This window comes from Dermacentor silvarum, chromosome 3, assembly GCF_013339745.2.
Source record: "Dermacentor silvarum isolate Dsil-2018 chromosome 3, BIME_Dsil_1.4, whole genome shotgun sequence".
In the NCBI taxonomy this organism is placed as follows: domain Eukaryota; kingdom Metazoa; phylum Arthropoda; class Arachnida; order Ixodida; family Ixodidae; genus Dermacentor; species Dermacentor silvarum.
The window spans coordinates 109,929,167-109,953,425 of NC_051156.1; the positions used below are offsets into that span (position 1 = coordinate 109,929,167).

The 24,259-nt window shown below is 50.0% G+C and overlaps 1 protein-coding gene across 1 annotated transcript in view; it reads left to right on the top strand.

Annotated features, from left to right (window-relative positions):
* The first annotated feature begins 137 nt into the window (after positions 1-137).
* Positions 138-24,259, top strand: part of LOC119445686 (uncharacterized) — a 29,858-nt gene continuing 5,736 nt past the window's right edge. Inside the window, exons 1-2 of the mRNA XM_037709966.2 lie at positions 138-294; positions 12,713-12,762. Of these exons, the coding sequence (XP_037565894.1) occupies positions 252-294; positions 12,713-12,762 (93 nt within the window). The 5' untranslated portion in view covers positions 138-251. The remainder of the gene's footprint in view (positions 295-12,712; positions 12,763-24,259) is intronic.

Here is a 24,259-nt window from a genome sequence, read left to right on the forward strand (position 1 = left end):
TAGGGACGCCCGAGAAAGCCTCCGCAAGAGGTTATCGAATGTACATCTTACCAGCACGACAGTTGGGAACAATGCTGGCGCCATGACTATATGCGATCTATTTTCTCCAGGAAGTCTTTTGTGCTCCTCATGAGACGTAGGCGATAGGGCGCTTGCGTAAATTCAAGGCCCCGTTTTCCTGCCACGCAGACGTGCTGCCACTGAATGCGCAATTACATTTCTGCTCGACGGATGTAGCTGATGATTGCGGGATGCAGGCATTGTTGCTTCTGGAATGCGTCGCTTTGGCTCTCCGTAAGTCTTCAGTTGTCACTTTTTTTTGCTATCAGTAGACGCCCACAGCCTTAGCCATCATTTTGCATGTTATTCAGACGAACATACGTTTTCTTCGCACAAAGCATATCCGATCATCTCGGTGTATTGCGTACACGTTAGGAAAAAGGTCATACAGTGCCGTTTAATTCATTTCGGAATAGTGCCAGAACATACATAGACCGTTTGAGAGGCACTTTCACCCGTGACACAAACTTGTAACTGGGTTCGCAGTAGAAGTATTTTATCTCTTTTTTTTCGCGTAAGGGATACAACACACTGGCAGGCTCGCAAAGCCCACATCCGGTCACGCCGTTATTACATAATCGAAACTTACATGTATGAAGGTCTAATTGCGAAGCAGTGTTGTTTATAGGATGCCCTTTACATGCCTCCGCGGTTACATTGGGCCAACAGGCCAATGTAACTATAATAGTTCGCGTACTTAATTAAGGGCTCACTTAGAAGGCATTTAGCAGAACGTCAGAAAAATATGGTTTCGAACTATAAATTGAAAACTGCACATTGTTAGGATACTACAGAGAGCCACACCCCCGCGACGTCAGCCCAACGCTTCGTGTATACCACTCATGCGTTAGGTGTTCATGTATCTCTACATTACAGTGAATTACGCTACCTGTTGAATTTGTGATAGCCTACAGACCGCAGTGGCTTGTGATGAATTGGTGTTTGTCTGTTTTCTGCGCAGTTTGTTTCCTATACATTGCAGTTTATATGCAATAAGGACTTCTTATTCAGAACTGTATTTATTGTGCACGCTATTGCGCTACTCGATTCTCTTCAACACATGCCACTACAGAGCTTTGTAACTTCTGAAGATTTAGATTGTCGGGTCGCCAGTGCGATTATGACGCGCACGTTTCTGCTCCGCCTGGGATGGCGTATGCAGCGCGTGTTTGTAGCTGAAGCCCACTGCAGGTATCTAGCCTAAATTTGCGGTTTCGTCTTTCTGGCTCACCTCAACAGGCGAATTACCGGAAGAGTATCTGGCCTTCATGGAATAAGCTAGATGTGAAGAAAGCGCAGCTCCGCAGCTGTTGGCATACCATCATCATCATTCCGTCGTGATCGCGTTTTAGTCATGTCTTCTTGGTTTGTTGTCGCCCTCTAATATACTCCATAGTTGTCATTCAGTCATCCCTACACCGTCAGCTTCGTGCCGCTGTTGCCATCATTGTCCAGCTGTCATGCCGTCCACCAAAATAATGGCGGCGATAATTTTTGCCAGCTCGATCAAACACCGTCAGCGGCGTAATAAGTGTACTTAGGAACTGTTGCTGATTTATCTTTTCATTTTTGTGGACCGCATAAGCTGTACCCTTACTTGACAACCCTCTTCGATGGCTCCTGGAGCAGATTTCTCAAATGCCTCTTGCTGCTGTAGTCCGCCTTAGTTCTGCAATTGCCTTCTCAGTTATACCTCGTGCTTACGATGTTACGTAACCGCGCACCGATGTGAGATCATTTATTATCATTCATCGACTCAAAACAACAGTTGTCTACAGCTCCACTTTTCTGCGTTTTTAGCCATATTTGAGATTTTTTTTCATTTTAATAAATGTAATGATCATTTGTTTATATATCTCGGCTTACCATTTTTTGCTCCACCCGCCGTGATAGCGTAGTGACTTCGTTGTTTCGCTGCTACATCCATGTGCGCGGGATCCAATCCCAGCCGCGGAAGCCGCATTTCGATGCAAGTGAAATGCAAAAATGCTGCAGTTGTACAGTGTACTGTGTGCACTATAAAGAAACCCCATGGTGTCAATGTTTGGCCTGAGTCCCCCACCACGGCGTGACTCATAATGACACCTTGGTTTTGGCACGTGAAAGCCGAAAATTTCATTTTATTTAACTTCGTGCATGTAGTGCAGTCGAAGGACTGCACCACACGCTATACGCGGATGATATTACGATCTGGACGACAACGGGCAGCGACGGAGCGATCGAGCAACGTTTACAGCAGGCCATCCAGTGCGTGGAAAACTAGCTGGTGGGCACGGGACTCACCTGCTCGGCCGAAAAATCCGAACTGCTGCTATATAGACCGGTCAGAAAGGGGCGCCCACCTAAAGGCTACACCCCCCCCCCCCCGGAAAAGGAAGAGATCCAATTAACGGCATCAAACGGCCTACCCATCCCGATGGTAGACAAGATTCGGGTACTTGGAATGATGATTCAACACAAGGGCGGCAATGGCGAAGCACTTCGCAAGATAACAGCAAAGGCCACCAGCACGATGCAGCTCATCCGACGCATCACCAACAAACACGCGGGCATGCGCGAAGGCAACGTCATACGACTTATACAAGCCTTCGTTATTTCTCAAATAACGTACACGGCAGCGTTTCACAACTGGACGGTTGCAGAAAGAAACAAGCTCAACGCCCTCATACGCAAGGCGTACAAATGTGCGTTGGGACTTGCGCCCGGAGTGAGCACCACCAAGCTCCTTGAACTAGGCTTGCACAACACGCTCGAGGAACTCGTGGAGGCGCAACAAGTGTCCCAACTCGAGCGCCTATCCAAGACCCGCTCGGGCAGGCACGTGCTCGAAAAGCTCGGCATTACATACCACACGCAGCACGGCATCAAAGTGGAAATGCCAAGAACCATGCGCGAGCAACTATACGTGCCCCCATTGCCTCGCAACATGCACCCCCAACACCACACGGGGAGACGTAAAGCCAGGGCACAACACATGAACAAAAGTTACTCCAACGACAAGGAGGCAGTCTTCACCGACGCAGCCCGTTATCGAGACAGGAAGAGTTTCGTGGCGGCAGTTACTAGCCACCGAGGTAACCACCTCACGAGCGTCACCGTGAACACGACATATGCCGAAGCGGCAGAGGAAGCGGCCATAGCACTGGCCCTTACACAAACCAAGGCTACATACGTGATCTGCGATTCGCAAACGGCAATTCGCAATTTTTCAAATGGGCGCATATCGCAAGAGGCGTATGACATACTCAAGCGACATCCCATACACCAGGGATAGGCCGACGTCGATAACCGCAGGCACTTGCTTTGGATCCCGGCACACACTGGACTGAGCACCCCCAACGAAGCGGCTCACCGCGTTGCTCGAGGCCTCACTCACCGAGCATCATCGGAGGAAGAGCCCCCGCGGGGTACTGCAAACGTCTGGGCGTGGGAGGATCGTTTGACCAGGTTCCACGACATCACGACACACTACCAGTTACAGAGACGCGTATACCCATTCCCTCACGCTAGGTTAGACAGGGCGCAAGCAGTACACTACAGGCAATTACAAACTGATTCTTACATAAACCCAACACTCATGCACGCCATGTATCCAGACATGTACACAACAAACAGATGCACATCCTGTGGCGAGGTTGCCACACTTAATCACATGTTATGGGAATGTCAGGACATAACAAACAATTCGGGCAGTGTCGACACCTCCGTCTCTTCCACCGCCAGCCTCCGCTCGCGTTGGAAGACCGCACTGCTCAGCTCGAACCTGACAGTACAGCTCTGGGCCGTCCAGCGAGCCGAGGAAGCCGCTTCGAGACAAGGTGTCTCGGAACCGCGTCCGCGGCGGGTGCCCAGACCCACTAAAAATACGCCGGACTCAAATCTTATCGATTTGATAATAAAGTTTACGTTCTTCTTCTTCTTCTTAACTTCTTGCACGCTCTTGTACACACATATATATAAAAGCCCACAGTTCTTCATAATCATTCGTTCAGTAATGAAAAGCACACATTTCCCGCCGCAAGATAACCTGCTGAAAATTGTACTATAGCCGAAAAAATATACAGTGCAAAACAGAAAAAAATTTAATTATGCAGATGCAACACAAATGTTGGAATCTACGCAAAGGGAAGTTTTAGTGAAGGTATTAATATATGATATACAATCAACAGCGATGTTTATAACTATTAACAGCAATTTTCACGATCGACTTATCACAATTTATTGACATCTTATCTACAATTATTCTCTCTACAACATGAAATGTCATTCAATGTTTACGTTAAACCACCGCGACGGTCACAACTTAAGTCTCATGTAGTTTTTATGCTTACGCACCACGCCACTCGCACACTCTGCCTAAATGCGAACTAATCAGGCGGAAGAGCTGTGTCACATGCCTACGTAGTGATCTCACGAGGGCGAAGTTGATTAATGGCGCTTGTCCGAGGAAGAATGAGAAACGCTTGTCCACGGAAGAAACAAAGAGAAACACGACACGTTTATAGCTCTGTATAGGCACCGAATGCACTGAATATAGCTCTATATAGGCACTGAATGCCATATTTAGGCATTCAGTGCGTCTTATGTCACAACGGAAGATACGCATTCTCGGGGAGAGGCCAAGCATGGGTGGACATCGAGTAGCACATATCTAATCGCTAAATGAGGAAAAAATTGTACATTAAGAAATCTGTTGAATATATAATGCTGTGCTCCATTAAGACGTTGATGTGTCCACCTTTGTGGACCTTTGAACCGACATTATATGTTCAGGTAGTACGTATAAAAGTATTTTCTACGTGAAGTGCACGTACCGTGGTACTATTTAACGGTCAGTACATAGGGGTTATATCGAATACAGAATAGGTATATAGCACGGCAAGGGATCAAGAATTCGTGCTCGCCAGTCAGCCTCGAGAGTCTGTACAAGAGTACGTTTATCTATGTCGATAATCACAGGGGACCCAGATCATGAGAATTACCTTAGAAAAGACAAAAAATGGGTGGGAGTACATACGGCAGGCACTAACAAACCCTGACTGGGAGCTTACCACTATCGTTGAAAAGAAAAAGCATACAATCATTGCATTCTGCCGCTGCTAACATAGGCAGAAATTTAGAGGCTAACAAAGAAGGTCGAGCACAATCCAATGAAGCTGCGCATTTACTTTATCGCCTTTGGTCATGGGAACTCGGCGACGGCTCGAAGTTTGCTTGGATCTGGGAGCGCACCATCTTTAGAAACAACGTGGTCAAGCATGACTAGCTGCCGGGCAGTTAAGCGACACTTCAAGTTGAGCTGGAGTCCAGCATCGGCGAGGCAAGTGTGGACGTGTTTGAATCGGAGCAGGTGAGAAAGAAAGTTCGGGGAAAAGATTACAATGACATCGAGATAACAAAGGCATGTCTGCGATTTCAGTCCCCGCAGGATGTTATCCACGATTCTTTCAAATGTGGCAGGTACATTATACAGGCCACAGGGCATCACAGTAAATTCTTAAAAGCCCTCAGGCATAACGGATGCCGTTTTAGGGCGATCTGCCTGAGCCATCGGGACTTGCCAATAGCAGCATCCTAAGTCTATGGACGTGAAGAATTGAGTGTCTTGGAGGCACTCCAGTGCGTCGTAAATACGGGTGAGAGGATAAAAATCTTTCTGGGTTACCTTGTGATGAACGACTTCGGAGATACGTCCTAAACATTGTTGTTGGAGGTCAAAAGAAGTACAAGATCGGTTAAGGAGGTCGATGATCCGCACGCGTGGACTTGGAGGGAGGTTGGGATCAATCAACCAAGGAAACATTCTGTCACATGCGGAATAAGACGATAGGAAGAGCCATGGTGTCAACCTGCATATGAGTCGAGTCATCCGGCACATCGTAAAGAGAGCTCGCGACAACTTGGACAGCAAAACCATGAACTCACCATGGTGCAAGCTTGGTTGACACTAAAATGGATTCGAAGCGTAAAGTGCGCTAGAACCCTGACGAACGGGAAGAAGGGCAAAAGGAAGCAAGATGGAATGACGACGTGCCGCAAGTTTAGATGGAGCGAGAACTCTGGAATCATAGAATGCAGCACAGGAAACTTGCATAAGAGCAGAAGAGAAAAGAGCGGTATTGGTATTGGCAGTGACGAGCACTAGAGCAGAAGGTGGACGCAAATCTTTAAGAAAAAATGATAATGGGGGAGTGTAGACGTTAACGGGGTGATGGATACCGACGGGTGTTGAAGCTTCGGGAAATAGGAAACAAGGAATCGAAATGCGGAACCGGTGGAGCATAAGATAGTGGGGAGTCAGCAGTGTTGCCTTGTGATCTCAGAGTCGAGATGGTACCAACCCCGCCAGCGGCAGAACCGTGCCACGTGGCCAGCACACACGCGAAGCAGATGGGCCGGTTCTCTTGGTTATGCCACGAATTAAGAACAGGGGACCCAGGTTGGGTATTGTTGTGCCCGGCGGCCTTCTCAACAAAGAATGCTCCACCGGCAAACCTGTAGCTATGGAATGTTGTTCAACCTGTTGAGCCTTCCAGACGAAGTATGCATACCGAGGAGCGTGCAGCTATGGAATGCAATTCACGCTGCATCGTCTTTTCAACGCCCAAAGAGCTTGCGACGAAACGTGCGTCAAGTCAAGATGATGGGCAAGTGATTCTGTGTCGCGTAATCGCCTGAGCTGAAAAACGAGTCAGATTCTGTTAAGGACCCTAAACTGTGAAGCCGCCATCGGCATTGTACGGCCTGCTAATTGCTGCGAAAAGCCTACGCTGACGACTTCGACATCATGGGAACCGCATTCATCCAAGCTTCCCATGAAATTGTATTGCAGAGAGGCCGGGCCGAAGCTTGGACCCCAGAGGCGGAGAGCGGCGGTGCGGTGCGTCACCAGTGGCGAGTTGTTGCAGACGGCGCGACAGTCCAATTGGCCAAGAAGAAAGACATTCAATTCCCTCCACTAGAGAAAGGGAGAAAGTAATGGTATAAAACGCGGGCGTTGAATGTTGTGAGGACGCTAGGACATAAAAACAATCAATATGTAAATCTGTATGGAAAACCCTTAATTTTTTCTCATCTCTTACATCACTCTGGACCTCGCTTTCTCCCGGCACCTGGCATGGCAACACCCATGAAACATCCGTGGCCTCTCGGACTTCACAACAGTACATAATGACGTGCCGGGCGTAGGTGCTGCCGAGGCGCAGAAGAGCCGCTTCTGGGCGTGTAGTTCGCAGCTGCAGGCGGAACTCTTGGCTTGGCGACGACGGTAGCGCACGTGAGCGGAACAGGCACAGAGGTGGCTGATTAGCGATAGATAGTGCGTCGCTCACTTGTTCGTGTATGCCACGTCAGAATTCAGGGGAAGAGAACACTCAGTCGCTTGGGTGGCCGGCAGGAGTGTCACTTGGCGCAGGTCTTGCTCCCGAAAAAATTCATTGATTTGTTCGAGAAACGAGTAGTGGGCGGGACCAGCACATGAACTGTCGGTTAGGGCCAAATGCATGCCGCACGGAGCGATATCTCGGCGGGTAGTAAGGCGTTGTTTGCGGAGCTCATCGTAGCTCTGGTACAGGGTAATGACCTAGTCATCCGTTTGAGGGTTTTTCACCAAGAGCAATTGTAAGGCATCATCCTCTATGCCTTTCATTACATTTGTCATCTTCCCAGTTTCGGGCATAGCAGGAATAATGCTCCGGCAAGTGTGAACTACATATTCAATGTAACTGGTGACATTTTAAAAAGCCCTTTTGCTGAGCGGCACCATGCATCCATTTTTTTCGCGCAAAGCTTACGCACAGCAGGGGGCTCGAAGTCTTTTTTGAAACTAGTCTTAAATGCTGCCCAGGTGGAAAGGTGGGACTCATGAGTCCGGAACCCCAAGACTGGCGTATCCAGAAACATAAATGACATTAGTGAGTATAGCTGTGCCATCCTATTTGCTGTGCGCGCTCAGTCGGTCTCATGACGAGAGCCCATCCTCCTTGTCATGGTTGTCGGTGCCACTGAAGACGAGAGGATCTCGTTGGCGTAGAGCACCCAAACGGACGACAGGCGGTGCCAGGGGAGGATCGGGTTGCGCGGCGTCCTCAGGCATGGCAGAAATAGGAGGGAGCGTCCGGCTGCGGAGTTCCACGTCTGTAAAGGGCCGAGCTTTTCCACCAAATTTCAGTGGCGTTCTGGGTTACTGAAGCCCTCAGTACAGCACCGCGACAAGAGGTCCCACTACTCAGGCAATTTTGGCTTCGTTTGGTTTGGTGCCTATGGGTGTATGGCTCAACCCACTTTAAGAGATCGGACATGAATCGGGTGGCAGCGGGAGAAACTGGAAGACAATTTAAGAGAAGTTTTGTATAATAATCATTACTAGAAATTTTGAGGCTGCAATAATTTAAAATTTGAATATTTTTGTCTTCATGCACGCACTAAGCTTCGACTAACTCGTCGTCGTCCTCTTCCTCGAAGCAGTGCATCCTGCTGGGACTTCTCCAGCTGAATATATCTGAACTAGAAATTGAATTTTTGAACTAAATAGAGTGCATGTTTACTGTATATATTCGTGTAATGGCCGCAGTCGTTTTTCCCCCGAGATTTGGGGTGACAGTCGTGGAGGCGGCCATTATACGGAAAAAGACCCAAGTTTTTTTTTTTTTTTACAGCGAAGGTGTTAAGGGCTCACTCTTCGATGGTCGCGTCCGGCAATAGAAAAAAACTCATTGTCCGTATGCTGTATGTGCCAGTGAAAGCGCGGGAGGGCGAGGGACGCGCGCTTTCACGGGGAGCGAATGCACGGCGGAGAGCAAACGCGACTTCCCAGTGGAAGGTGAGCGGTGGGTGAGCAGGGCATCGAGGCACCCTAGACTGCGTGTGTGCGTGCCCGCTTTCCCACTGCGGTGCATGCGCGTAGCCCTGCAGGCCTCTGCCGCCTGTGCCGCCGACTCTCTTTGGGCTCTCGCCCGCCTCTCCCTAAAAGTGTCGACAACGGCGTTTAGCTGCTCTGTCACGAAGCCAGAGTTTTGACAGCTATTCTGTGCGGTCACACAAGCATTGTGCACAACTGTTGTCGACGGCGATGGCGTTTTGCTCGCGTTAGCACCGAACGCTCACGGCGTTGGTGTTGTGTTTATGAAGAGCAGCCCTGCCGGCCTCTGCCGCCTGTGCCGCCGACTCTCTTAGGGCTCTCGCGCGCCTCTCCCTTAAAAGTGTCGACAACGGCGTTTGCTGCTCCGTCACGTAGCCAGCGTTTTCACAGCAATTCTGTGCGGTCACACATTGTGCACCACTGTTGTCGACGGCGGTGGCGTTTTGCCCGCGTTAGCACTGAACGCGTACGGCGTTGGTGACGTGTTTATGATGAACGTGCCAACCTTTCCCGTACACCCTATGGCGGTGTACCGTAGCGACCATACGGCCATGGTCCCTGTGGTTACTAAATAAATGAAAACCACCGGATCAAATATATTTCTCATTCGTTAAGAGTAATAGTTCAAATAACCAATTACACGATCACATCTTAATAGTCATAATTGGAGATACGTAGTTCCCACCATTCTACAGCTTCGCTGGTCTTCCATCGCCACCCCAGTGGAAGGGCTAACAGTTTTTTATTGCGACAGCAATTATATGGACACTCCAAAACGGATTTCTGCCGTCGGCGTCGCCGTCGTTGTCGCTGTGAGGTTCCGTATGACGTCAATGGGGATGAAATCGTCGCCGCGCGCAGTATGCTGTATGTGCGAGTGAAATGGCGGCGCGAGGGGCGCGCGCTTTCACGGGGAGCGAACTCACGGCGGAGAGCAAACGCGCGTTCTGCGCGTGCTCCATGAAGGGCTGCAGTCTCTTTCCTCCTTTACTACTACTACTGGTGTTTAATATACATAAGGAAGAGACGCTTAATTCTGCAGCCCATCAGGGAGCACGGCGCAGCGTCGTAGGGGAGAGGGGAGTAGGAGGTAAAGAAAAAGAGAAGAGAGATAGTTCAGGGGGCTCGTCCGCACATGGGTAGGGAGCAGAGGCGGCAGGGACCGGCAAGGGCAGGTACGCTCAGCGGTATGCTGCTATCCCACTCGCCTCCAAGAACTCCACGAGGCTGTGTAGTGCGGGGAGATGGTAGCGGTATGGGAACAGCAGGTTGGTGAGTGAGTAAGCAGGAAGTCCCTGCAGTATATAGGCTCGGATGACCTTCGAACGTTCCTGTGCTAGGGCTGGACAGGCGCTGAGGAGGTGTTCGAGTGTCTCGGGGTCGCCGCATCGTCGGCACGCGGGGGAGGCGCTGCGGCCTTTGGCATGAAGCCTAGCTGCTGTCCATATGCAGCCAGTCCGGAGTCGCAGCAGGGTGGCTCTGTCTCGCCTGGTGAGGTCAGACTCGGGGAGCAGCTTGGGTCCCTTGCCATTGGCCACCCTCGGGTCGGGGTGGATCGCCAGTAGAAGCTGCTTCAGTCGTGGCCTCGAGTAGTCTGAAGCCGCCACTGATCGAGTGAATGTGACTCCTGGGTGGTAGGCAGCTTTAGTGAGAGTGTCCGCCTCCTCGTTACCAGCTATGCCCACATGGGAGGGGAGCCAGTGAAAGGAGACGGACACTCCGGAGGAGGCGAGCGCCGAGAACTTCGCGGCCAAGAGGGACCCTGTCAGTCCAACTCGATGACAGTTGGAAAGGGACTGCAGCGCCGGTTTGCTGTCGCATAGCACAGCAACCGACTGTGCAGGTCGGTCCTCAGCCAGGAGCTCAGCAGCCAGGTGAAGCCCCGCCAGTTCCGCCGCTGTCGAATTCGCTGGGAATGGAAGACGGCATTGCCTGCTGATGGCTCTGGCAGGGATGACGCACGCCGCTGCTGCTGACCCATCCGGCATCACAGATCCGTCGGTGAACACCTGCAGCCGACCCTCCAGTTTCTCCTGGAGTTTGCAGCATGCTGCCTGCTGCAGAGCGGTCACAGGTGTCCGACACTTTGTAGCCCCATCGAGGGAGAGGTGGACCTCCGGTGGCCGGTGGTGTGGTGGTGGTGAAGGAACCGCCACTGGTGGGTGAGTCACCATCTGCTCGTACAGAAGGCAGAGCCCTCCAATCCGTGACGATGGTAGGCTGCGAAGCCGTTCTAGGAGGCCCCTGCCATCAGATGTCCGGTGTAGCCGGTCCAGGTGTCCCAGCGCTTGCTGGAGCATTCGGAGAGAGAGAGGCCACTCGTTGGCCTCGACGAGTGTTGCTGCTACTGGGGAATACTTGGGGAGCCCCACAATGGCCCTCACATCACCCATGTGCAGTCCCTCCAGTTGGCGTTTTCTGGCTGGAGACAGGTTCACCAATGGGAGGGCGTAGAGGAGAGCAGATGTTGCTGCGGCCTGGTTGAGCCGCAGAGCCCACTTCGTGGTACATTCACGACCATGCTGCTGAAGCTTGCTGATAGCTTTAACTGATAACTGATAGCTGATAACTCGGCGCGCTTTGGTCATGGTCGCCTTGGCAGCTGCCTCCTTTACAATCACCTAATATGTACAGCAAACGCGACTTCTTCCGACGCGCGAAAGGCCATGGGGGGGAAGGGAGGCAACGTTTAGCTGCGGTACAAAATGCATATTTCTATAAAAACGTTGAGAGGCGAGAAGGTGGTAAAGACTTCCGACGCTGCTCGACGAGTGACCCATTCTGATCTTGTCGAAAACCTCCGAGCCGCCCCCAGAGGCACAGGCAACAGTCACCAACGCCGCGCGCGTTCGGTGCGAACGCGGGCAAAACGCCGACGGCGTCGACAACAGTTATGCGCGTTGCTGGTGCTGCTGCATGTCCAAGTTTATACAGCTGATAAAACTACTATCCTTATTGCGTATAGCTCTCTACTAATTTGCTGTCGCGATTGAGGCTTCGCTTTTCGGGTGAAACTGCGACTTTTTTTCATAAATATTTTCGGTATTAGCCGTTACTGAACAACCGTACTTGCTTGTACTGGCTCTTGCTATTCTTGGCTATTACCGTACCGCGTGACCTGTCGGCTGGAATAAATGGTGACGCCTCACAGACCAGCGACGGCAGCGTCTCGGAGGCAGCCGCTAAATCTCGGAGGCTGTGCTTTTGATATGCGGAGGCACCGAAAGCGCGGCACGGCTGCCTTGATTTTCCGCCTATTAAAGAAAAATCTTCGGAGTTCTCGCACCACACGGCAAATAACACTTCCAACCATCTCAAAAATCAGGGGTGCAGCTTATGCGCGGGTAAATTTTAAATATATCTTTTGGGAATTTTTTTTACTATGTTCTGGGTGCTGGTTTTGCGCGGGTGTGGCCATTATACGAGTATATTGTTAGTTCATTTGCAGCAACAGACATCAAAAGCTTTGCTTTCTCACGTACCAAATACCTACGCAGTTTGATTTTCTCGCAGTTGCTTGGTCCTCCAATATTTCAATAACTGCCACACAACCATAGCTAATCGCAAAAAAGTCTCGCGAGCACGGAATTTGAAGCTGAGGGTCCATTGTATCCAATGTATAGAGGTTATATGTTAATTCTTCAAAGTCTTTTTCTCGCTACATTCTAAAGGGCATATTATCACTATCATTGTGGATATCGGTGTTTTCGTAAAGGTGGTCACGTATGCTTTGTATTCTTTTGATGTGCACTAGGCAAAATATCTAACATTTTGTTTCGATTCTTTTTTCAGTTTTCTTGACCAGTAAAGATGCGTTTCCAGCTGGGAGTCTGGCTTCTCCGGTAAGTGAAGAAAGATTGCTTTGTAGAGCTTGTCACACAAGAAATAATGGTGGCATATTTAGCGTAATTTTGTTCCGATATCAAACTAATCGTACGGAACGGTAATTATGGCACATGTTTTGTTATTATTACTACGCCGCAAGGGCGTCATTTTGTTTAGCTTTCCTACCCCGTAAGCAATTATTTCAGCTCCACTATGATGCTGGAGCTTTAAAAGCCTGACAACCTAATGCTCACCTAATCGTAACATCGACGCACACGCGTATTGGTGAAGCCATTATCTAGTTCCAAAGAACAGCCCGAACTTCGGAGAGTCAATAACCGTGGTGTTTGGGCTGCGGGTTGGTTGCACGCCCCTGTAATCCAGCTCACTGGAGGCCACAGCGCTGAAGTCGGGTCTCGGATGTCGGGTCTTGGAGGAATTCAGCATCCATTCATGATCCAGAGGTGCCTGAACGATGCGGATGGTGGCGTGTCCGTGTAATCTAGCCTGAGCCCCGCAGGCGCGTCTGCGGAAGCAGGCGTTTGGTGTGTCGCGACACCACGTACCCGAGCACACGAGGGTTGGACCCTCCCGCGTGTAGCCTTGCGCGGCTTAGCCGTGTCCGGGGAAAAGGGGGATCCTGGGGGTTGAGCCGATGCCGGGTGTTTGGACCTTTATGGCCCCTTGGCGTCGGCAACACACCTCTTTGGCCTCCGCTTCACGTAGATCGGCACCCCCGGACTGACCCACCCGGGGGAAATCGGCAGTCACATTTTTGTGTCCTCAATTCCACGCTCTTTTTCTTTATACTTCTCTTTCATTACTGTCCTGTCTTCTTTTATCTTCTATTTACTTCCCATTTTTCTTGGTGGCAAGGGTTAACCTTGTGTGGCTAACGGGTCTTGGTTATGTCGTATTTAGTTATAGCAGCAGTGTACAGCTGGTGTCGGCAGGACTTACCTTGCAGGAGCTCCTGTCACGTCCCCTTGTTGGGCTCGCTGGTGGGTGGCTGGCATTGCGGCCTAAATTAAGAAAGGATTTATGGCATCAGCTGCGTTCCCCAAACTACCTGATCGCCCTCTTTTCAAAAGAGGACGCACCGAGGAAACAATGAACTTATTTGTCCGACGTAAAGAAACCTTTCCCCGCTACCATGCAATACATAGCGAAAACCCCGAAAAGACTGTCCGAACCGTTTCCCCATTTGTCGTTGCTAAGTGTCTCACTGACTCACTGGGCCCCGGCTACAAAGTTACAAAAATGACTAGCGGTGACCTCTTGCTTGAGGTTCGCGACAAGCTTCAGTACGGAAATACCTCAAAGCTCGTGATATTTGGTGACAACCCAGTCACAGTGACAGCACATCGATCGATGACAACATCCAGAGGAGTCATTTCAGACGAAGATCTCTTAAGCTTGAGTGAAGAAGAACTTCTAGATGGCTGGAAGGACCAGAATGTAATCAAAGTGCCGCAAATAATCATCAAGCGTTAAAACAAAGAAATGCCAACGAAGCACTTGATACTCACATTTGCAACGATTCTCTTGAAACCGGCTACACAAAGACACGAGTAAAGTCATACATCCCCAACCCACGTAGATGCTTTGAGTGCCAAAGATTCGGCCACGGCTCGCAAAACTGCCGAGGCCGACTGACCTGTGCGAAATGTGGACAGAATGAACACAACTCTGACAATTGTACTGGTACACTCCACAGCCCTAACTGCGACAGTGAACATGCATCATACTCACGAGCATGTCCCACGTGGAAAAAGGAAAAGGAAATAATAACTATCAAGATAAAAGAGAACATTTATTTCCGGGAAGCACGGAGGCGTATTTCATTCCTTTATACCTCAGGGTATGCTGATGCGGTGCGCAAGGGGGCAGCGTCGCAGCAGACTATGGCACCGGCCCGGCCCACAAACAGTGTGGCTGCCGCAGTGCCACCAGCCCCCTTGGCGAAAGCAGCCAGTGCTGCTTCGCCTTCCCTGAAGCAGGGCACGTCGACCTCCGGGTTGGTAGGCTCCAAGGCTCCGTCTCATGAGGCGAGGCCTTCACGACGTACACACCGCTCACAAGAGCGGACGTCCAGCTCCTCGCCAGAGGCAATGGACGCTAGCCCTAGCCAGCCAGCGCAGCAAGTGCCGAAGGACTGCCGCGAGTCTCAGGACCGTGGCAAGAAAGACAAACCCCGCATTACGGGGCCCGGAAAGGGCCCTGTAAGCTAATCTACTTTGAACTTCTTGTCTTAGCCACACAGCACATATTCCTCTTAACATGGATACGGCAATTATACACTGGCACATCAGAGGTCTTTTCCGGAACCTCGATGACGTTAAAGAACTTTTACATAAGTTCAATCCAAAGGTGCTGTGTGTGCAAAAGACACACCTTAACTCTACACAAACAAACTTTCTCCGACAACACGCCATTTTCCGGAGAGACCCAGATGACGCAGTGGCGTCGTCTGGTGGTGTAGCTATAATTGTCGACAGAGGGGTGGCCTGTCGGCAATTACCCCTCCGAACCCCCCTTGAGGCAGTTGCTATCCAAACAGTGCTGTTTGATAAAGTGGTGACCATTACGTTTGTATACATTCCCCCAAGTTACCAGCTCTCCAGGGCAACATTTCAGAGCTTTATAGATGAGCTTCCGCATCCTTAGGTAGTCGTCGGAGATCTAAACGCGCATAGTACACTGTGGGGCGACTGTCGTTGTGATGCGAGAGGACGGTTAATAGAAAACTCCTCAAGTGCTATTCTCCTCAAGTGCCTGCTTGCTGAAGAAGAAGGAACCAACATACTACAGCCCTACACACAAAACATTTTCCTCCATAGATCTTAGCATAGTGTCTGGCACACTTGTGCCGTATATGGAGTGAGAAGTCATTAATAACCCTTATGGAAGTGACCACTTTCATATCGCTTTAAACCTTACAAAGCAGGCTGAATGCTGTACATACGTTCCTCGATGGAAAGTCGATTCAGCTGACTGGGCGTGGTTTCGTGAAATAACACATTTGTCCTGGGACAATGTCCGTGCACTTGGTATTCACGATGCAGTAACATACGTTACAGCATTTGTAATTAATGCTGCATCAGTATGCCTTCCCCAAACAAACGGATCACCTTCGAAACGACGTATACCATGGTGGAATGAGGAGTGTAAGGAAATGCGGAAGAAGCAGAACAAGGCTTCGAATCTCCCACGTAACTCCCCCACTACAGATAACCTAATTAATTTCAAGGAAGAAGAACACGCCGCCGTGCAAAACGGCAAAGTTGGCAGAAATACATCAGTAGCATCAATTCTTACACAGACGAAAGAAAAGCATGGAACAGAGTAAACAAATTAAAAGGTCGGCAATCTCATCCTCTACCGCTAGGGAAGTACCAGCGAGGCACACTCACAGATCGAGCTGATTTTCTAGGTGCACACTTCGAACATGTTTCTAGTTCATCCCACTATTCTGAAACATTCTTAAAATATCAACGACAAGCAGAGCGAGTGCCCTTAGACCGGAAATTCACGCGAAACAAACCATACAATCACCCATTAAGCCTGGCTGAATTTCAGGCTTCACTGAAATTTTGCAACAAGTCTGCGCCGGGGACCGATGGAATAGTGTGTGACATGATTAAACACTTAAACCCTGAAACTCACAAAACACTCCTGTCGCTTTTCAATGCCATGTGGTCTACAGGTCACTTTCCGTCCGCTTGGAAACAAGCCATCGTAATCCCAATTCTCAAGGAGAACAAGGACCCCTCTTTAGCCGTCAGCAACAGACCCATAGCGTTGACAAGCTGTTTGTACAAACTCTTTGAGAAAATGTTAAGTCGGCGCTTGGTTCATTATCTTGAAGATAACAAAATACTAGATCCTCTGCAATGTGGATTCAGGGAAGGTAGATCTACTGTAGACCACGTTGTCCGTATGGAGGCGAAAATCCGGGATGCCTTCATACACAAGCAATTCTTTCTATCAGTATTTGTTGACATGGAGAAGGCCTACGATACTACGTCGCGCTTTGGAATTCTCCGAGATTTGCCTGGAATGGGTATCCGCGGTAACTTGCTGAGCGTTATCGAAAATTATCCATGTAATAGAACATTTCGTGTGAAAGTTGGCAACGTCCTATCCCGGCCATTCACTCAGGAGACTGGTGTACCTCAGGGTGGGGTGCTGAGCTGCAATCTTCAATCTTGCAATCTGTGAGCAACAGGTACAGCTTTGCCTGAACAAACTGTGTAAGTGGGCGGATGAGAATGGGTTTAGTCTAAACCCACAGAAAAGTGCATGCATGCTTTTCTCAAACAAGAGAGGAATATTACCGGATCCCTATATTTCTCTGAACAGAGAAGGTCTATCTGTAATCTCTCAGCATAAATTTTTAGGTATAATCTTAGATTCTAAGCTCACTTTTATCCCTCACCTGAAACATCTAAAAGAGAGATGTCTCAAAACGATGAATCTACTGAAGCTTCTGTCACGCACATCCTGGGGAAGTGACAGGCGATGCCTATTGAGCTTTTATAAGAGTCTGATACGACCGCGCCTTGACTACGGTGCAATAGTTTGTCACTCTGCTGCGCCTAGTGCTTTAAGGATTCTGGATCCGGTTCACCATGTGGGTATCTGCCTGGCTACAGGTGCCTTCAGGACCAGTCCTGTAGAAAGCCTGTATGTTTAGTGCAATGAATGGTCCCTTCATCTACAAAGAACATATATAGGTTTCTCGTACATTCTCAAGGTAGAATCAAATGTTGAACACTCACGTCACTCACTTACTTGCGACGTATCCAGTGCCAGCTTTTTTTATTGTATGACCAGTGCCGCTCGCGGGTGTGGTCAGTTCCGATAGATTTGTTCTTGCTGCGCACAATGCTTGAAACGTAGCTGTTTTGTACATTGTAATACCTTGTAGCAAATATATATTACAGCTAGTAACTCGCTTACTCTTGTGGACCGTCACGAAACATTCAGCTTCGACCATTCGTGCGCCATAGGTGTAGTCCGTCATTTATTGTGCGTATACAGTGCGCATATATTCAAGTGTGCACCCATTCAGTTATTCTTGACACGTTGGCGAAAAAGTGGGTGTAAGTGTCCGTGCTGGTTGCGGTAGATGTGTGTAAATACCGTGTGCGAAACCTACTATGACAGAAGGCGGCGCTAGTACTCCCGTTATCATTGTTTAACGAGTGGTACTCACTCTTTCCGACGTTCTGGAGATGAAGCCCTTTCTTTGAAGGTTAGCGATACAAGGCTGGGGGATGAGAAAATTTCTGTATCCTCGAGGAAAGCCGTACATCACGAGGTGCCGGTAACACGTTCGGACAGTTGCAGCAGCGGTCCGCGAACTTGGCCACACAGATTCATTCTATTCCTTAACATGCCAGTCACTATTTTTGCAGCCAACTACTGGACACGTCTTCAATCCACGCGATTCAATCTAGCATGACTGGAGCACAGTGTGTTAGCGAAAACTCATTTGCATTTCCGACAGCTGATTGCACAGAAGCAAGGTAGAAGCGGTAATGGTTTCGTATTCATGCGCGGTCGCTGAGGAGAGGTATGGCGCGCCGCCGTGAGCGCCATCTCGTTTCTCTGAAACAAACTGCTCCGGGAAAAGGGTCAATATGGCAGGCCATTTAAAGTCGTAAGGGACCATCACGCACTGGGTTGGCTAGCCAAATGAAAAGGCCCTTGAGGACGCTTCGCATGGTGGAGTCTTCCACTGCAAGTATTCGACATCGCCGTGATATTCAAGTCCGAACTGAAGCACTCTGATGTCGACTGCTTCTCCCGCGCTCCTATTGAGACGCCACCACAAGATGACAGGGATGATGATCCTTTCATAGAATCAATAAGTGACGACAACTTCGCCGAACAGCAGCGAGCAGGCCTGTAGCTAAGAAGCCTTGTGAAGTCCTTGCAAGGGGAGATCCGTCGTTGTCCGAAGGGTATTAAGCGCGGATTCCTGAATTTTCGCTGCAAAACAACGCTCTCGTAAAGAAATACTACTCGCCAGTTCATGCCAATTACCGTATGGTTGTGTCTTCAGCACTGCGGCCAGAGGGCAATGGCAGCTCGCGAGAATTCAGAGGTATTACTGGCCACGCCTTCTCTTCTTTCTGGGGTTTTAAGCGCCAAAACCAGATCTGATTATGAGGCACGCCGTAGTGGAGGCCTCCGGATTAATTTTGACCACCTGGGGTTCTTGAACGTGCCCTACAAAGCAAGCACAAGAACGTTTTTGCATTTCGCCTCCATCGAAATGCGGCCCCCACGGCCGGGATTCGATCCCGCGACCTCGTGCTCAGTTGGTCACGCCTTACGACTGACGTGGGCCGTTACGTAACGGGCCACGTGCCGAGACTGCCCGTGACGCAAGAAACAACCAACACGGCCAGCGGGATTTCCATAGCCGATCGAGCCTCTTTGCTAGCCGTTTCAGAGCTCAGAATGTTCTAGGCCACGTTATCGCCATCTCGTGAAACGCAAGAGATCCAGCCCGACTCGGCTCGCTGAGAAGCCGCCGAATATTAGCGATAGCATTGCGGGCGCGACATATGTATCTGCTTTGGCCGGGCAGGCGCCTGCGCTGCCATATCTCGTTCACTTCTCTGCTTGCTCGCACCGTATGAGGAAACTTCAAGGCGACGCCTTGCGTACATTTCTTTTTATAAATTAAAAGCCGGTGTTGTCATAATCTTCGATGATATTAAAATGCATTAATCTTGATTGCAATACGAACGCATCCGTGAAAAGTGCAAAAAGTCGCCGAAGAATCGTAATGTCCAACCAATATTATTTCAAACACGCGATTTCTAAAGAAATGACGGCCCAAAATGCAAATGCCAACACTACCCGAGAGCCATGCAAATTCTCTAAGTGCACGTTATGAACAAAATATTTTTGTGACCTGAAACGACGGGAAAATGCGGCGATACACACACCTCTCGGCCCCCATTGTATATGGCTGCTAATTTGTATAATTCGCGCAGCTCGTCGCATCACGAATTATGGTGCATATTCTCTGCAATGGCGGCCCAGCGCCACGTGAAGCAATCTCAAATTGACGGTAGAAACGACGTATAGCGCGAAGCACAGGGATTGATAGTGGCGACAAACACTGCGCAGTGTGCGTCGTCTCTCAGCCCCTGTCTTTCGAGCTGTACGTCGTTTCTACCGTGAATTACAAACTAGCCCAAACCACCACCCTTGTTCTCAAGTTGATGTTTACGAAACTGCCCTTTCTGTGACGCTCCTCACGAGAACATCCTTAAAATTATCAGCAACCTGACATGGCGGCTATCTTGCACCATTGCATTTGAATTAAATTTTGTGGTTTTTACGTGCAGAGTTCTTCTAAAAAATGAAGTTCTTCTCTCTGTCTGTACGTGCAAAAACCACGATAAGCCCGCCGTAGTGGGGGAAATTGGGTTGGTTTTGACCACCTGGGGTTCTTTAACATACACCCTAGGCACGGCACATTGGCGTTCTTGCATTTGGCTCCATCGAAATGAAGCCGCCGTAACCCGGATTTGATCGCGCCACCTCAGGCGTAGCAGCCCAACGCCAAAGCCACTACGCCACCAAGGCAAGTAACGGGAAACTGCAGATTCCGTGCTTGAGCTTCTGCATGCTACCGTTCAATTTCTTTTATTGCGATAGCAATTATATGGACACTCCAAAGCAGATTTCTGCCGTCGGCGTCGCCGTCACCGTCGCCGTCGCCGTTGCCGTGAGGTTCCGTATGACGTCAATGGAGATGAAATCGTCGCCGCGCGCCGCCGAACGCTGTATGTGCGAGTGAAAGGGCGCGAGGGACGCGCTCTTTCACGGGCAGTGAACCCACGGCGGAAAACAAACGCGCGTTCTGCGCCGTGCTTCCTTAAGGGCTGCAGAAGTAGGCGTCTCTTTCCTCCTTTACAATCACCGTATATGAGAGCAAACGCGCCTTCTTCCGACGCGCTAAAGGCGGTGGGGGGGGGGGGGGGGAGGTGACTTTTAGCTGCGGCACCAAGTGCCTATTTATATCAGAGGCTCCGGCACCAGTCAGCAACGCCGCACGCATTTTGTGCGAACGGGGGCAAAACGCCGACGGCGTCGACATTAGTTCTGCGTGTTGCCGGTGCTGCTGCATGTCCAAGTTTATACAGCTGATAAAGCTACTATCAATTACTCCGTATAGCTCTCTACAAATTTGCTATCGCAATTGATGCTTCGCCTTTCAGGTGAAACTGCGACCACTTTTTTAAAGCGCTAACTTCGCGATATTGAACGGTAGCATGCGGTAAGTTTGAGGGAAGTTGTATACGCATTTTCATGTCACGATATATTGGCTGGCGTGGAGAATATGTCTCGTGTGGCACGTTGCAAACAGAGCGAAGTGTGGCGCGACAGCCTCGCTAATCGGGCGATCGCGAGAGGCAGCGCATGGGTGACGCGTGGGCGCGATTCACAGAAGCCGCCGCAGACAGACCTTCGCTCATGCAGAACTTTGTTTCCATACAGAAGACGCGCGCTAGTCTGGCGCCACTCGTAGCCATGGTCGCCGAAGAGCCCGTTTTGCGCGGCACTACGCTATTCTTCGCACGCTTTCGCCATACCCTCCTCCTCCACTTTCGTCCTCACGCTCTCGTCACTGTCGCCGTCTTTCATCCGCACTCCGCGCTCCCTCTTTCATATTTCTTGGTGCTCGTTCGCTCGATTACGAGACATACCGATGGACGAAGCGTTTTGTCAAGTTCGTGAAAACGCGAAATTGAATTTTTTTCAAAACTTTCCCTTCCCTGGAGAAATTTAAAAGGCGTCACCTCTCGAAATCCGATTAGAGAGTTAACCTGGCGGATAATGGTGGCCCTGCAACCGCCATGCGTTTCGAGAATACAGCCCATGAATTGTGTAGTTTTTTCTGGAAAGCGCGCGGGCGACTACGATTACAATGTAACCTTCCACGAGTGATGTATAGGCGTAGATCACATTTACGCTTGCGGACGCGCGCAAGCTCGCGTCCGCGCACCCACGCATGCGCAGACGGTACGGTACGGCGCGAACGCATCGAAACGCGGCGCGATCTGGGTGAACAGCTCTCCGCTGTTATCGCGCGCTTGTGCGGTTTGGGCTGCCTCGCGTCGGCGCGCCTGGCTACGCAGCTCAGGCGCGGTACATTCAACTTTGAATGAAGCAAATTTATATCATGGAAGAAAATGCTGCTTCTTTTCTTGTGCTGATCTAACAGCTCTAAAAATGTAACAATTACTTTTATAGATATCGAAGCATTTTGAAACACTGGCAACGACAAAGTACGAAGTGGCGTCTGCCCAGGCGACTGACATGAGCGAGCCCAGAGAGCGCGCGCTGTCGTGCTTTTCTGGATTCAAACTGCCATAACTCGCGAGGCGTGGGAGGCGCAAGGCGCGTAGACGCAAGCTTGTGCGTGTCCGCAAGCGTACATGTGGTTTGGGCTTAAAGGACAGCAAGCTTCACCCTCAGGAAGGGGGGGGGGGGGGGGGGGCGGGGTAGGTTTCTACTCCTGCGGTGGCTGAGCGCGGCCGCGCGGATCCTATCTTGTGAGCGAGGTGTGGTCGGTACATAGTCGAGGTGCTCCGAGGGGTAGTGGTTTTTGTGCGCTGTGTTGTTGCTGCCTAGTCCGCGTTGAAGAAAAAAAATTCACAGCATATCCACGGAGTGAATGATGATGAGTGGGCGAAGCTCCGGAGGTTCATGACTTTTCCGTGAAAATTCGCCCATTACATCATCATGAAAGACGTGAGAACCAGTGTGGGAGGTTACATAAGAACTTTTATTCATTTTCTTAGATGAGGTTTGGCTTCCGTTGTCCCTTCCAAATGACGGCTTTATGGTCCGTGAAATGCAAGGAAAGCGGTTCTTGTATGGGTTGCAGTTGGACGTTCGTAAATGCAATGTCTATGCACGTCCCTCGGGTGGTCGTGGGTTTCAAGTAGTCAAAGGATGTGCACGTGAGAGCATATCTGCAAGCCATGTGTTGTACAAGCCAATTATTGTTCCTGTCTGCGATATCCCCGTTAAAATCGCCAACCAGTATGAACGGTGCATTCTTGTACTTTGTATTGTAATCGTTCAATGCCGTATCAATGTATCCCTTGACATTTCCGACCGACAGGTTGGGAGCTAGATACAAGGTGAGTAGGTTGATCCCGCTGTCAAAGAGCTTTACACCGGCAGGTTCCCCATTATGGCTCTGAGTGGAGAGTGGTAATTTCAGGTCTTGAGCCGTTTCCGTTTGTTTGACGTAGAGGGCCACACCGCCTGCGGGACGCTCTGTCTCCTCCTGCTTGGCAGCAGCTTCCCGCGCTCGCGCAGCCTCCGGATCCGCTCGCCTGTACGCGCGTTTCCTCGCCGCTTCTCGGGCTCTCACAGTTTCTGGATCCGCTTCTCGGCGTCGCCGTGCACCTTCTGCATCGCGGGCTCGAACGTGGGGATCCGTTTCTCGGCGCCTCCGTGCGTCTGCGAGCGAGCGCTGCAGCCGCTTTCCGTGCCCTCCGCTCCGCCGCCTTGTCTTCTATATGGCGCAGCGACTCCGAGCGAAAGAGCAAGCGCGCCAAGAGCGAGCGCATTTTATAGCTCTCACCCCTAGCGGTCTCCCATCGCACTGCATCGAAACATCTCGAACAATCGCCTCCATCCAATGATCTAGTGATCGCTCATCACACTATGCGCTCCTATACATCTGAATGGAGCGAGCGACGCAGCGTTATCTCGTATTTTAATGCGTCAACTATGCTGCACTAGCGCCATCTAGTGATATCCCGTCACGCTAGCCTTTACCATGTATCTCTATGGTGATGATGATGATGATTTATTGGCATCCCCTTTGAAACGGGGCGGCGACAAATAGTCACCTAGCCTGCTTGATTTAATCAGGTATACTATACATGTTCTTTATCTAGCATTTTTGTATACCTCTCATTATTTTTCTTTTTCAAAAATTTACCTTGTACCGCTGCCTATGATTTTAAGAGATCAGGTCGTATCCATCTTTTCCCTGCTTTTTTTCCACCAGTACTCTAATCGTCTCTTGCTGATCTCTACGGCTGATCTGTTTATGGTTCCTTCCACTTTAAACCCAAGCGCTTCTGGGAGTTGCACGTTACCTACGGTTCTCGCTGGGTGGATCCCGTCGCATTCCATTAGGATGTGCTGAGTGGTTTCTGGATCTTTACTGCAGCATACACATGTCTCATCTAGTTCCGAATATTTGTTCCGATATGTTTTCGTCCTTAGGCAACCGGCTCGAGCCTCAATAGCAAGGCACTGCACTTTGTGTTATGGTACAGATTTTCCCTTCTAATTTCTTTCTTCTCATTCTTGAAAATCTCCATTGTCCTTTTCGTTTCCATTCTTTGCATCCAATTCACGGTCTCTATTTCTCTCACTTTCTATCTGCTGACCCCTGGTTGTCTATTTACAGTCTCGATTATCCTGTACTTGGTTGCCAACTTCCTTGACCTCTTCCTC